The 15,902-nt window shown below is 41.0% G+C and overlaps 1 protein-coding gene and 1 non-coding gene across 2 annotated transcripts; one reads left to right on the top strand and one right to left on the bottom strand.

Moving 5' to 3' along the window:
• Positions 1 to 78: 78 nt before the first annotated feature.
• trnar-ucu (transfer RNA arginine (anticodon UCU)) lies at positions 79 to 166 on the bottom strand. Its single transcript is given in 2 exon segments — positions 79 to 114; positions 130 to 166. It is a non-coding gene; the product is annotated as a tRNA-Arg (tRNA).
• Positions 167 to 4,211: 4,045 nt separating this feature from the next.
• On the top strand, positions 4,212 to 14,988 carry coro1b (coronin, actin binding protein, 1B). The gene is made up of 12 exons (XM_085266980.1): positions 4,212 to 4,366; positions 4,496 to 4,646; positions 6,463 to 6,668; positions 6,864 to 6,986; positions 8,621 to 8,750; positions 11,914 to 12,095; positions 12,206 to 12,325; positions 12,461 to 12,565; positions 12,670 to 12,815; positions 12,953 to 13,010; positions 13,095 to 13,433; positions 13,522 to 14,988. The coding sequence occupies exons 3-12, from the start codon at positions 6,465 to 6,467 to the stop codon at positions 13,642 to 13,644; spliced, it is 1,530 nt and encodes a 509-aa protein (XP_085123106.1). The 5' UTR covers positions 4,212 to 4,366; positions 4,496 to 4,646; positions 6,463 to 6,464; the 3' UTR covers positions 13,645 to 14,988.
• Positions 14,989 to 15,902: the final 914 nt, after the last annotated feature.

Raw genomic sequence — 15,902 nt, 5'->3', positions numbered from 1 at the left:
ACACTCGTGACATGTAGTGGTATGTAATACAGGTGACTATAAACATGGCCGAAGTTTTCCAGAAGAAGTACAAAAATGCGACTCCGGTGGGACTCGAACCCACAACCTTTGAATGTCTGCATCTATGCCTAGAAGTCCAATGCGCTATCCATTGCGCCACGGAGCCACCTGTTGCACATGTTGAACACTATGGTATTTATAGTGTAAATAGGTCGAACTCGGGGGTGATATTGTCAAAGGTTTTAGATTGTGATTTCTGGGGTTGTGAATATTGTAATATAGCGTACATTGTGTATAAATAATGTGAAACTGACCCCTTACTTCAGAATTGAAACATCCTTTCAGACAATACCAAGCAATAAACGTTCATTTTCACCCTATCGTTTTAGAGAGGGCTTTCTTTTTTCATATTTTATCATGTTTTTAGATTTTTATGCCTTCTCTGCATGTGGGGAACCTAGGGAAACACCTGGGATTTTTAAAAAGAAAATGATCTCTGTGCGTCAATATGGTATATCAAACACTGGATGGCGCTACAATGCTGCATTAACCTGAATAACCCTCAAAAACCACCACAATTTCTGGTGACAATGAGAAGCCACTGGATTTTAACCAAATTTACTTTGACAAACACAAATAAAAATCTCTGTACTTTATTTGCAAATAATGACAAGATCTGTTAAATGCAATCTCTAATTCTACTAAAGTACGGCTTCACCAAAAGATAGATTCTGTTCATCTGGACGTAGCGTTTTCAGTGGGAGAAATGTTTCCTCACTCATCCAAGTGACTTCTTCAGTCTCAGCTGACTGCAGGTTTCCCCAATTTTATAAACAGTGCATTTGCACAATTACTGAAACTAGCACCACTGAAGGAACAGTGGGCTTGGAGGTCAGTTCCTTGATCATTAATATGCAGATTCTCATGACCATTGATCAACAACTACTGATCAAAGACCACTGATCAATGGCCATGAGTACCATTCACAGATTTGGGGAATGGCTGCAATCACAGCATTGGAAGATGGTGAAAGATGCCCGCCTCCTCGATTCAGAGATGGCTTTCCATTTTCACATAAATGCTCTCCTTGATTCCCCACTCAAACCAGCGTTCCTCCCTGTCCAGGATGTGTGCATCCTCATCATTGAAAGAGTGTCCACTGGCCTGTAGGTGTAAATAGACTGCAGAGTCCTGGCCTGACAAGGTAGCTCTTCTGTGTTGTGATATTGGCTTCGCTAGAGGTTGTTTGGTTTCCCAGATAAATAAATCATGGCAATCCTCTTGGCACTTAATACTATATTACTCTGTTTGTGTCTGGGGCCCGATCCTTGGGCAATAGGCTCGGAGGTCAGCCCATTGTTCCTTCAGTGGGCTGGTTTCAGTCATTATGCAAATGTAGATTGGGGAAACCTGCAGTCAGCTGAGACTAAAGAAGTCACTTGGATGAGTGAGGAAACATTTCTCCCACTAAAAACTTTACATCCAGATGAACAGAATCAACCTTTTGGGGATTTACTTACCTGGATAATTGAGCGTGCATCAAGAAGATAAAATACCCCAACAATCAGATGAGTCGTTATCAGCAAGCACCTCCTGACAGGGGGAAGGAAAAACTCCCTTTTAACAGGAAGACACCTCTGGAAGAACCAGGCTGAGATAGGTGCAGCTCTTTGCCTGACTGGTTGGGGGTGAAAGGAGGGAGAATGGACAAGGACACGCTGTGAAGCCAGAGATGAATAATAACTAACGATTAAATTGAGAAATTGGTTTATAAACACATAATGAGTGAAAAAAGGTTAGTGAAGAAGAAACAATGCATCATGGGAAGCCCCAGAAGGCTACACCTATTGCAGTGTAACTAAGGGAGGATTCAGGGTCACCTGATCCAGCCCTAATTATATGCTTTATCACCAAGGAAATTTCAAGACTAATCTTGAAAGCAGAGAGGGTGTCTGTCTCCAGACTAGGAGCTGGTTCCACAGAAGAGGGGCCTGAAAGCGAACACTTTACCTACCATTCTACTTTTAAATAGTGTAGGAATTACGAGTAAACCAGCACTCTGAGAGCGAAGTGCTCTGCTGGGGTGATATGGTACTATGAGGTCTTTGAGATGATATGAGGCCTGATTATTTAAGATTGTTTGGGGGCTTTAAAAAAAAATGTTATTATTTCAACAATTTTAGAGTGCAATGTTTACAAATTAAAGCCATATTTTCAAATGCATTTTTAAAATACTTATTAAAACATATAAATTATTCCGTGTTTTTTTTTAACTAATGGGCCCCGGGGTTGGACATGAATTCCTTTGGAGTGTCTACAGGAACGGCATCTGGCGTAAAACTCTGATAAATATGTGGAATTCGTTGTGGCAAACCTTTGTAATTAAGAGAACAGCCGAAAGTTTTGTGTTCGTTTGTTTGTGTAACAAGTCTGACCTGGCAGTTTGCTGCTTTTGCTGGATATGATGTTGTGCAGCGACGGTTAGAAATGCAAAGGGTTCAGAGAGATTTGAATTCCTCTGATAAATGATAAAGTGGAACAGATGTTTACAGAAGAGGGAGATGGTGATTCTGTGGTGTTAAAGGAAGGGATGTCAAGTCTCACAGATGAGAGTGTGCCCCATTTGGATTCTTATGGGGACCAAGAACATGAGGTGGGTGTAGCCAACTTGGCTCGATAAGGAAGACTGCTGGACAGCATTCAAACCCATTTAAATGGCCACAATAGACTATAAATAAATAAAATTTCAAGTGTGTTCCCTTTTCAACTCATTGTCGGGTCAATAATCGATAATCTTGTTTGTGTTTTGCAGCTGTTGTTGTGCTGCTTCTGCTGTCCTTTTGTTGTTCTTTTGGTTGATTTGTAACTTTGTATTGGTTAGTCCGTCCAGCCGTAAGGGCTGTTATGAATGATTGAGAGTGAGTCTTGTAAGGACGAACTAACCTCTCTCTTTTTCTTTTTTTCCGTTTATTTGTTTGTGCCACTTCCTTTATAAACCCAGGTTGCAGGTCATAGCGCTGCTTCCCAGCTGTGCAGAGGTCCAAATTGTTTGCAGTGCATGCCCATAGGTAAATTGATTGCAGTATCTCTAGATTGGGTTTGCAGTGTAGCGCTATTTGCTCACACCTTTGGTGTGATAGGTCTCATGTGCAGCTTGGATGTTAGTAGAATGTGTTATAAGTCCTGTCTGGGAATGAGTGGGAAAATGTATATTTAATTGATGGAACAAATAAATCATGAATTTATTTCTTTGACATTTTATTCAACACCTTAGTGCTCCTTACATTTGTTTTAATTGACTTAAGACATTATACTTTAATTATACTCCAATAATCTTTTAAATATATCTTTCTGAATAATGTTCAGCTAAAAATACAAATAAAATAATATTAATAAGACAAGAATAAGCGGAATACAATAAGTGTATTCCAGTATGTACAGTATATATGTGTATAATGGGCAATTGCAATGTAAAGGGGGGGTTAGGATACTCTATAATACAGCTAACCCCTTCGTGATATTGTGTAATCACAATGTAAGACAAAGAAACATTGCTTGATAAACCTTACTCCTAATATTAAGAAGCTTACATTAAATGAATGAATAAATAAATGCACATTTCCTTTAAAACTTCAAGTTCTTACTCTCTCATTTTTCTGTACATTAGCCCTTACACTTTAAATTTAGAATAATGACAAAGATTTGGAAATTACGCCATATTGTATTACAATTGCACTGTATTATAAGGTGCTACCACAACACGAGACACAGCTCTGAGTAGTGAGCACAAAGACTATTTAAAAAACCCTCTGCGTATAACGATTTTTTAAAAGGCCGGATGTCAGCAAAAGGTTTTAAAATTGTTAATTGTCATCATTATCATTTCAAATCATCTTCATCTAAATTTGAGTTCAGATATCAGTTTGGGAACACGCATAAATCCTCCGAGAAACAGTCGATTAGGTTTTGAAACCCCAAAATTGATATATTACTCCACATTTAAAGCCCTAATTAAAAGTTAAGTGCTCAAATGCTAATGGCTTCAATTGAGGTTTGCTGATAGTTTGAGCTAACAGCGTACCCGTAATAGCGGTCTGTTTTCCGTTTTTAGGTCTATGTAGTACATATCCGGTCTGGCCGACGGGAATGTAGACGTAGACGGAGGATATCTCTCTTTACTCCTGCGTGTCTTTGACACATCCTGCCTTGAGCGGAAGTGTCTGGGATTCTGCTCGAGTCGTCGCTTCAAAACAGTCGTTTGTAAAGGGAGACGGGGACAAGCGGTGTCCGCATCTCTCCCTCCACCATCACCGGCAGCCGGGCTCTTTTTAGCGTGGCTTTATGAGCGCGGGACATGCTCTGTCAGGTTAGACCTCTGCCACAGCAGACAGGCGCAATTCCTAGCAAACTAACGAGAAGACAGCTGAGAATTGGGTTAATAAATAAATAAATAAATCGGATTTGCCCCCCTCTAATGAGCACGTTTTTGTTATAGGTCTGCGCAATCTACGTGAACGCTTGTCTGGACACAGGAGAGGATTAAGTTACTGCTGTTGGCGGCGGATTATTTTATTGGCCTCTTCTTGTCACGCCCGAGTCTTTGGTGATCCTTCTTCCAATTAAGAGAGGTCTCTCAAAAACCGCAGGTATGTGCGCTTTTGGACTGGAAAATAATAACGCGAGATGTGTCATTGTGGGACTATCTAAAACGGGTCCTTTGTTGCTCATGTCTGCATTTGTTTCTTTGCAAAAAAAGAAGAAAAAAACAACTGCTGTCTCCTCACCTCCTATTGTGAGCAGACAATGGGAACACATAGAGAAATGGTGCAAGGATGCAGCATATTTACTAAATGGGTATATATAGAAATGAACATTATCGTGCAGTAAGATCGCGCTGTTTAATAACACAGGTTTAAACGCAGACTGGACGTAGTGGAATCCAGCGAACTGGATTTGGGGCGGTTTTATCCTCACGCTGGAGCCCTCTGTAGGCTTCATACCTGCTGATATGCCGTTTGCTTTGACCATTGGTATATGGCATATAGAGTTACTGCCTCCTCTCACAGCAGCTATGACTGCCCAACCCCCTTCTCCTCCCTGCACGGCATGTTTTGGTTTCAGGCGGATCATGCCCTTTTGTCCACTGAAGCCTGACTGTACTTTTCAGGGCAGGCTCCCAGTATGAAAGAATTTGTCCGCTGTCCTGGCTGCCCCTTCTTTTTGTTTGCTTGTTTTTTTCACTGACCATATGAAGATGGTGAGGATTTACTAAACCAGCTGTACAGCAACATTAGCAGCATTAGTGCAGAGTTTGGGGATTCAAAAGACTAAGACTACAGTTTTAATAAAGCATGCATACTCAGCCAGTTTTTATTTCTATGCAATTCCAAATATTTTCCCCATCCCAAGTGGGAAAGTGTAACTAAGTGTTTCTTGGTAACTCATAAAAACAAAAAGAATCTGTTTTGTTATGTGACACTCAACTTAAAAGAACAGGATCTTTATTTTTAAGTTTTAACACTTTATTGTCATTGCACATTCATTAGTTGTAGTACTTGTCCCACATTTGTGCAAAAAGAGAGCCAAGCAGATGACAGTAAATAAATACCATATATACAGAATAAAATATATATGATATATGCAGACAATTAAATATGCAATATGCATATAACAGCATTATATTTTCGGAGGTATACAGTGGGGTGTTATAATTGTCCATTTAATTGTCCTAAATATGGCAAATTCTTATTATTTTCACTGGAGCTTAATTATATATTGCTGAGAGCTGATATCAGATATTTGCTGATATATCAGTATCAACATTTATATCAGGCCATAAATGAAAATTTAAAAAGTAAAGAAGAGATGAGAGAAACACCCTTCAACTGTGCTATGAGTGCTGATGTTGCCTATTTTGTCCACCAGTGGGCACTCTACAGCTTAACTAGAAGTGAAAACACAAAAACGGTAAAGTACTTACTGACTATATACAAAAGAATATTTTTAAACTATCGTGAACTTATCAAGGACCAATAATATTATCGGTATGTGTATCGTTCTTAAAAATCCTGTAACAGTCAAGGTCTATTTTCCGTCATAAAATATACTGAAAAATGGAGATCTGAGTAGATAAAGAAGACATGTATTGTTGCTTGTTTTAGTTAACATGCATTTTAAATAAGATATAGTCCATTTTAAAAGGTTACAATATTTCATTTTAGCCATATTTTACTGGGCAAAATATCTTTTTTTTTCACAGTCCAAATGATTAAACCAGAATTTATTTTTCAAGCTTATTGGCTGTTTGGTTAATAATTATCCTGCTTATTTGATTACTGTTTGCTGACAGAAGCTTTTTACTTTTCAGCTGATGAGTTAATAATTTACTGTCATTCAGCAGCATCTGTCCATTTAAGGTTGCTGAATTGTAACTGTTCCTCTGTGTAATCTTAATCTCCTCAGGTATGTCTTTCCGGCGAGGTGTGGTCAGGCAGAGCAAATTCCGCCATGTTTTCGCCCAGGCGTGGAAAGCCGAGCACTGCATCGATGATGTCAGAGTGTCCCGGGTGACGTGGGACAGTCCACTCTGTGCAGTCAACCCCAAATTCATTGCTGTTATCATTGAAGCGGGTGGAGGAGGGGCCTTCCTCGTGGTTCCAGTCAGCAAGGTTCAGTCTCCTACATTACAGAGTATCAGATAAACAGTAGATCGATGTTTCTTCCACTCTCCTACTAAAAGCATTATGTCACCAACTTTTTAACAGCCTGCTGCATGCCTGACTAAAGTACTTTCTACACTTACGAGACCATTAGCAGGACTGGATAATGCATTAATGGTTGAAACACTCTGTTTTTCTCTACAGAGTGGAAGAATCGACCAGTCCTGTCCCACAGTCTGTGGTCATGCAGCACCAGTGTTGGACATCCAGTGGAGTCCTCATGATGACAATGTCATTGCAAGTGCCTCAGAAGATTGCACGGTGAAGGTAAAATTTTCAAACCTTGTAGAAGTTCTGTGCTGGTGGTTTGTGGTCAAGTTATCTGTAATCTGACGTCCGTAGGCATCAAACCCGCCACAACCTTAACCCACTAAAGCTGTGTTGGTCCTTCTTCTGCTGCTAATGAAAACACATCAGACTTCAGGGTGCAGACCTTGAGTGTGCTTCAAACTACTATAATAATTAACATTGTGTATTTAACACTTTCTTTATCATATTGTATGACTTAATTTTACTTATAATTGTAAAATTATGTCAGTAGAATTCAGTTGAGAGGTCTTTGGTGCCCTGGGTCCGTCCATAATGCCAGTGCTGGTGTGAATACAAAACATATGAGGGTTTCCTGTAGTATGTGGTGTGGGGACAGAGGTCGTGTCATTTCTGAGGTTAGGTTGGAGCCTGGATCAACACTTTAGGTGCTTTGTCAAGTCATCCAAGAAATTCCAGAGCTTTTGTTTTTTTTAAACAGTGATTGTTCAGCTGAAGGAGACGACTGCCAGGGGTGCGTGCTTGGTTTGCAGCATTTTTTAGGTGTAGGTAATATTGTTTCTCTGATCACAGCTGTGTAAACTTACGGCGAGGTCTCTGTGAAACAAGTTGGCATTCCTCAGCTGTTAGACACGGCTGGGCGAGGAGGGGGGTTAAAAGAATGTCACTGATTCCAGATAAATGATTGACGAGCACCCATAGTCTTTTCTTCAGGCACACCTTACCATTTTTTAACAGAAAGTAAATCACTTTTGATACTACTAAAAAGCTATACTGGGATATAGATACTGTTTTAAAAAAATACAAATATATATTAACTAATAAAAATCTGAAATGTTGAAAGAGAACCTAAATGCATATTTAGTTGATATCGATAATTGGGTAGTAGCTAGGCTAGCGCTGACCAAACGTAGCAAATTAAGCTATGGAGCTACTTCAAAGGTCACTTCCTAAAATGTCAGAGCTTTTTTAATCTTTTAAAAGGTGTATTGTGCAGGACTAGCTTAGCTGGCTGTTTTTTTCCTTCTAACAGCCTTACTATTAAACAAAGCCAATCATGTCTTGGCTGTAGCTTTATATTTAACAGGTAAAAATAAATGTGGTATTGAGTAAATTTGGATGAAGAAATGATGATGTACTCCAAGTGCTGTCTGCGTTATTCTTGTTAAAATGACATTAGCGAGTTAGCGCGGATTGCCGTGTGCGTGGGGCTGCATGGCGTCAACACGTTAGCACGGCTAGATTGTTAACGTGTTAGCGCCATGCAGCCCAATGCACTCGCTAACAGAGATTTGCCTCGTTATTGCGGTTGTGACGTTACAGTCATTTTAACGAGATTAACGCTGACAGCACTAATCTATCTGTCTGTCTGTCTATATATACACATACATATATGTATAAACTGGCAATAAAATAACCAATCTAAATCTTATATACAGAAAATGCAGGATTGCAGAAATGATACCACAGAGTGTGCATAAATTGCTGTTGCTGTCTAGCAGTGTGACAGTTCAACTGTTTAGGAGGGAGATGGTGAGGGGAATGAAGGCTCTGATAGCAGTAAGCTTAATAATATGTCAGGAAAACTGTAAAAATTATACGACACACATATATATGTCTGCTTTATGTTGAAGGTGTGGCAGATCCCAGATGGTGGGCTCACAAGTCCAATGACTGATGCCACTGTGACCCTTGAGGGACACAGTAAACGAGTGGGACTCCTGGCTTGGCACCCAACTGCCTTCAATATCCTCCTAACTGCAGGTAGGACCATCTGTAGCATTGTAGTGCTCCCATTGTTCTCCTATAACCAAACATGGTTCACATCTGTGGAAAATAACAGTGATAACTGGCTATGACTGGTGTGTTTTTTAAGTGTGTTGTGTAGAGAACATGGTCTAAACATTAAACTGCGCCACTGTGGAAGCAGGCTGGTGTAGTTTGTATGTTGCTTTACATATATTTCCATAAAAAAGTGAACTAAAACAAAGGGCTTGTGTTTGCACACTGGAAATGTATTGTACTTGAGTTTTATATGGTGAATTAAGGTAACCTTTGCCTTGTAATAAACATCCAGGGATCATTTTACCTTTTAACAAACTCCAAATATGGTGACAGTGAAACTCGAGGCGTAGCTTCCCCGTGCTAAACATTCCTCATTATCCAGATAAAAGTGACATACACCCGTCCATTTGTAAACAGTGAGAGTTGAGGAGCAGCTCCTGTCTTACTATGTTGGTGTTCAGTGACAGCCAGTTCAAATACTGCTGCATAATACAAGTATGGAGTAGGATTTCCCTCCTAGGCAACTCACAGCATGTGATTAACCTGAAAAATAATTACACTTTGCTGAAAAGCTGCCAGAGCTGGTTTCCATTGGAAATGTAGCCTACGCAAAGGAGGCACTACTATACGCACAAGCACATAAAGTAATGTTTGGCCTGCGGGATCCTCATGGCAGTGTAAGAATGTAAGCTGCCCACTTATGTTAATGCATACTGAGAAGAGTGCATATTGTTCACGCTGCATTATTTTACCACCAGCTTTTTTAAGCAGCTCTGCAGGCGTTGTTGCTCCTCAGTATAAGTTAGCGTTAGCGAGGAGAAAGGCAACACAACAACACCGTTATACTGTGCTAAATTTCCATAATGGAGTGAGATTAGAATTGTATTCAATTATATAACACTTTCAAATCACTCACATTAACTGCTGGTATCGTGATATAGCATCAAATACAGTGTATTATGTTATCTGTGTACAGTTATCATAATTATTTGATTCTTGATCGTGTCAGTGAAGTGGCTCTGTTAATTGTTCACTTTGTCATATTCCTTTTGGGATCCACTGCAAGGACTCAATCAGTTGAATAACATTGATAGGGGAAACATGTTTAAGTGCAACTGCTTGTTTAAATGAACATCAATATTTGCTACCAGGCTATCATTAATTGTACTGTAAAGGGGAATGAATCAAAAAAGAATATTGAGGTACTGACATCATGTCACAGATCGACTCCCAGCAAACAGCTCCACTGCTCTCACTCCATTTCAATTAAAATATTGGCCTGAAGTGCAAGGAATCGACTCGTCTTTCCACTCTAGCTACATCTTCTTTAAACTAACAACACAAATAAATGAATCTTTTATGTGAAAGATCAACAACAATGACTTGTTCAAAATTAGGCAGGAAATGATGTGATTGTTTGTGACATTGCCACTGATGGAGAAAAGTAACTACACCAGCAAGACGGATTCAACCATTTATAGGACACACTCCATGTACGACACATGTAATTAGAAGTTGAGACTTGATGCAGAACATATCAGGGAGAAGGCAGAAAAGCCCAGTTTGGAATCACAGAGCGAGCCGTGATACAATACGCTGAAAACGGCACAGATGGTGTTTCGATTAAGCAACTTTAAACTATTGGGGAATTCCTTTAAAGATGCAAAAGGGATTTGTTCACTGCATTGTGCTATTGTGTGTGTATTGTCATTATTATTCAGTTTTAATGTGTCAGATCAGTTAATACTTTGCTTCTTTGCTTGTCTCACCGCGAGTTCACTTTACCAATATTTACTTTGATAAAGTTAATGACATACTGAGGTAGTGTGTGTAGGTAGTATCTGTCACAGGGCTAACACAGAGACAGACATCCATTCACACTGTTGTTCAATTTAGCATCGCCCTAACCTGTTGTTATTATATATTGATATGTGGTGTCATAATTAGAGATGGGTATCGTTTAGGTTTTATCCAATACCGGTGCCAAACTGGTACTTTTGAAACGGTGCCGGTGCTTAAACGGTGCTCGAACCGGTGCTTAAAGAATGGAGAACACAAAATTGGTCCAAAAACCTCTCATGTTCAGCTGTTTTTTTTGTAAAAAGATAACAATGTTAGCCTTTTCTGCAGCTATGGGGCATATATGGTATCCCTCTTGGCTGGAAGCAGTGCTTAAACAATGGAAAAACACAAACTTTGTCCTAAACCTCTCATGTTTAGCTGTTTCCCACTTTTTCTTTGGTCATTTTAGCCTTTTTGGCCAGGGTGAAGGGAGTATCTGCCATCAAACAAGAAGACAGCTGCATGTAACTACGACGGTGTTTGCTAGTTCACCTTACATGCATTAATGTAATAACGTGGTTAGCCTACTCAACGTAAATTACACACAAACAACGTTAAGTTACTCACGCAGAGAAGAACGGCTGCTGCTGCCATCATCATCCGTCATCATTTCTGCTACACTGGCAGGGCTAGGGGCCAGGACTCTCCTCTTCGGGTTTTTGGGGGATGTTGCTCCGGGTCCGATAACAGGCACCACACCCGCAGTAGATGTGCTCGGTGTGAGGTCTCGCAGCAAGCTATCAAATACGGCGCATTTCTCGGCTTTTAAAAAAACCGCTATGCGTCACCAGGTGTTTCATCAGATTTGAGGTGTTACCTCCTTTGACAGTATCACAGTATCACCTTAAAGCACTTGTTGCAGGCTGCTGAGTTTGCATATTTTGCTATGAAGTACAGCCAGACTTTTGACCGCTTCGCCTTGGGCATTTTTAATCTGTAGCTCTGCTCTAAAAGAACGTACGTACCTGGGCCCGCCTACTATTCTCGGAAACGTAAAATGATTGGCTAGAAGTGTATCACAGCTCAGGAAATAAAGCACCGAAATGTGCGCTGCTTTTCGGTCTGGTTACTACCGTTTATGTCAGATGATGGCACCAGATACCGGTACCCATCCCTAGTCATAATGCATTCATAATACACCTGCACCGATAACCTGTCACTTTCTCAAGACGAACAAGAAAAGCAAATGAATTTATAGGAACATCGGCAACATCTGCATCTGTTTATCCTCACATCCTTGCCCTGTACAATTTCAGGCTTCACACCCTCTTCCTTGGATGTTGTCTTTCCCTCTCTGTAGGCTGTGATAATGTGATCTGCGTGTGGAACGTGGGCACGGGGGAGCTAGTGTACCAGCTTGATGACGCCCACCCAGACTTGATCTACAATGTCAGCTGGAACAAGGACGGCAGTGCGATATGTACCGTCTGCAAGGACAAAGCCCTCCGAGTCATCGATCCGCGAAGAGGCGCCGTCCTCAAGGTGATTTCACATTCATGCTGTCCGTGAAGATGTGAGCAAAGCGTGGAGCACGGCTCGGCTCTCATTTCTGGTATAACGCGTCAGTGATCAGCTTGTGACTGCTTTCCTAGGTCAGAGAGAAAGTCCATGATGGTACCAGGCCCATGAGAGCCGTGTTCCTCTCTGATGGAAAAATCCTGACGACAGGCTTCAGCCGTATGAGCGAGAGGCAGCTGGCTTTGTGGGATACTGTAAGTTTCTTGTTAGACATGTGGTATAATGCAGGTGAACTGAATTTTACACATGGAAAAGGTTTGAGACACAAAAAACATGTGTGATTGTTAAAGTAGGCATTCTAGTGATGTGAAAATGCTTTTATCTTACAGAAAGACCTCTCAGAGCCAATGGTAATACAGGAAATGGATACGAGTAATGGAGTTCTGCTGCCCTTTTATGACCCCGACACAAACATGGTCTACCTGTGTGGGAAGGTGAAGCCTTGGCATCATGTGGCAAATAGAAATTTAGCTTGTTCTATGCAGCGTCAATCATCGTGATTGTTTTGTTTTTTTGTTGTTAATCTCATGGCTTTCAGGGGGACTGCACCATCCGATACTTTGAAGTGACTGATGAATCACCGTACGTTCACTTCCTCAGCTTATACAGCAGCAAAGAGCCTCAGAGGGGTGCAGGCTTTCAGAGTAAAAGAGGTGTGGATGTCAATAAGTGTGAAATTGCCAGGTAAGAACAGTATGCGTACCCGTAACTAGTAAAAACTACAATACACAGCTACTTCAGGAACTGACCAGTCTCCTAAAAGTGGGAAAGAATAATGCAGAATAACGTTAGACGGGACTTTGTCCTTGCTTTTTCGGCAGGTTTTATAAGCTTCATGAGAGGAAGGTGGAACCCATTTCTATGACTGTACCAAGAAAGGTAAGGCACACACATACTTTAAAAGTGGACTTTATAAACTGCTTTTTTTTAATAGCTAATGAAGTTTCCATATTTCCTCTCCAGTCAGATCTGTTCCAGGGAGACCTTTACCCAGACACAGCCGGCCTGGAGCCAGCCCTCCTGGCTGACGAGTGGATCGCGGGGCAGGACGCGCCACCGCTGCTGGTCTCCCTGAGTGGTGGCTACACAGCTCCTCCATCCAAACACAGAGACACTCTCAGAAGCAAGCCCAAGCTCGTCTCTCAGGACTCTGGGACCGGGGCCGTCCCACCTTCCGCAGGGAACGTAGCAGCTCCCACGTCCACACCTACCTCTGCCGCCAAGGAGACAGAAGAAGAGACGCCACAGCCGACAGCGGCCACGAGGGAGACGGATGGAAACGGCGATAGGCCAAAGAGAGAGGTCGGTCAGCAGCAAGTGAGATGCTGATTTAAGATTTTTTGAAGCTATTTTTGACTTGCTTTTTCTCTCTCTCTCTCTCTTCTTTCAGGATGACGTGTTGAGCGAGCTGTTAGCAGAAATGAAAGCTCTGCGGGCCGTCGTGCTTGCTCAGAATCAGAGAATTGAGTTGCTGGAGAGACAGCTAGCACGGATTGAAGATGGGGATGTATGAGCAAGCGGAAGATTCACTACATTCAGATGGCTTTTTTTTTTCCCCCTTAAATCCATAGACCATAGCCTTACTAGAGTCAACAGTACCTTAAGCAGTGTGGGCTGAAGAATGTAGTGTAGAGCAGCAACTAATTGTGAATAAATAGGAGCTTACAGCTATTGTTTCCAAGACCACAATATGTGGGTGACAACTGGGTAAAGGATATCGTTGCCGCTGTGTGACGGAGCATATAATGCAGTTTTGATCTTTGCTTTAATTTCGAAGCACCCTAAAGGAGTTGCATCGGCACAGTTGCCTCAATTTGACGCACAAAGTTGTGTTGAAAAGGATTATATTGGAGCTAACGAAGGCTGACAGTCTATAGCAAAGCTATTAAGTACCTCCTGTACGTTTTTCTCTCTGACGCACTAACAAATGTAACCATTAGGGCTATTTAATCAGGTAGATTAAGCTGCTAAACTGTGATTTCATATCAAACCCCCGGTTGTTATCTCACTGCGTGACTCGTGCTTTGTTTTACTACTCCATAATAGAACACCACGTGTAAAGTTAACTGTCCTCGGCAGCGAGAGCTGTGTGAATGATGGCCGATGAGAGCGTAGCTGAATATTTATGTGTATTCGTAGCTGTGTGTAGTGTTTGCAATCAGTGAGAAGGTGACACTTGTGATTTTGTACCTCATGTTGTCATACGAGAACAGCGTAAAGATAACACTATGTTACACTGTAACCTGTCATAAACACAACACAGAATTTCTTTTTTTCTTTTCTTTTTGAAGCACGCGGAAATGCCGCAGTGTCACACGACCACTCGAGAACCAATCAGGATCTGAGCAGCAAATGTCACATTTTGTAGTTGTTGCTTCCAATGATATGAAAGACCTGCAGACTGGGCATGGGACGGGAACCTTTTTTTTCTTCTTTTAAATATTCAACCTTACACTGCAGTGACCGTGCAGCTAAGTCTGACTAAACTGTTCCAAATCTACTCCGGATTGCAGACCAGATTTGGTAGCAGCAAGAAAAAGGTTCAAGTGTGGAGGCTTTTCTACGTTTTTGCGCTTGTATTTGTGTTGATGAAAAAGCACTTTTAGATTCGTGTAGTTTTGTGTTTTTTGCTATTACATTTGACATTTACATTTAGAGGCATTGATCTGTTATTAATCTGTTCTGCTTACAAATGTAGAATAACATTGGTACATTCCACATAAAGACTACCCCTTTATTACTTTATTTATTTCTTTATGCACTGATGTAACATTGACTGTAAAAAAAAAAAAAAAAAAAGTAGCAGTTTTAATCAGACTACATTGTGAAAGTTCAATAAACATTAATTCTTACTTTATGTGAATTGGCCTTTTTCATATGAAGTAGTCAGATCACGGTGTGTATGTGTGATGACATTCTACCAACAGAGAGTGGTCTGAAAATGAGAAAATACTGAGTGAGCAGCAGTTCTGTGGGTGAAAATGTCAGAGGAGAATGGCCAGACAGTAGCTCAAATTACTATTCATTGCAACCAAAGTGTGCAGGAGAGCGTCTCTGAATGCACAACACATGGGGGTTATAGTAGCAGAAGACCACACTGAGTGACACTTCCTGTCAGCTAAGAACAGGAAACTGAGGCTTACAGCTTACACAGACCAAAGTTGGACAGAAGACTGGAAAAATGCTGCCGGATATTATGAGTCTCGATTTCTACTGCAGCATTCAGATGCTAGTCTTTTAGCATAAACAGCGTGACAGCTCCCTTGTTTCAACAGTTCTGTGTGGGATATTTTCTTACCACACTTTGGGTTCCTTAGCACCAACCAGGCATTGTTACAGTGCACCCATCTTCTGCCTAGTACACTATCCCTAGTGGGATAACGCACTATTTCACAAAGCTCAAATGACCTCAGACTGGTTTCTTGAACATGACAGTGAGTTCAGTGTACTCAGATGGCTTCCACAGTCTTTAAATCTCAATTCAACAGAACACCTTTGAGATGTGTTCTCAAAGGTTTCAAGGTGGCATGTTCCACCCTAAACTGATCCCTTGCCACCCTAGTTTTGCATATGACAGTGTTGTTTATTAAAATAAGACAGCATTAACACTTTGAGCCTAGCTACAGTTAACCCTGAAATACACATTCTAAAACTGAATATATTGCATAGTGTTACCCCCCCTCCCACCCACTGTTAACAAATGGTTCAACCCATAGCACAGACCGGCTTTTTTTCTTGTTGTCAGTAGCAAGTGATGTGCCAAAGCACATT

This window comes from Mchenga conophoros, linkage group LG3 (assembly GCF_057382185.1).
Source record: "Mchenga conophoros isolate Kocher_MC1m ecotype Shallow Benthic linkage group LG3, M_conophoros_male_GT1.1, whole genome shotgun sequence".
Taxonomy (NCBI): Eukaryota; Metazoa; Chordata; class Actinopteri; order Cichliformes; family Cichlidae; genus Mchenga; species Mchenga conophoros.
The sequence above is the reverse complement of the archived record's forward strand: the minus strand, read 5'-3'. Positions and strand labels throughout refer to the sequence as shown.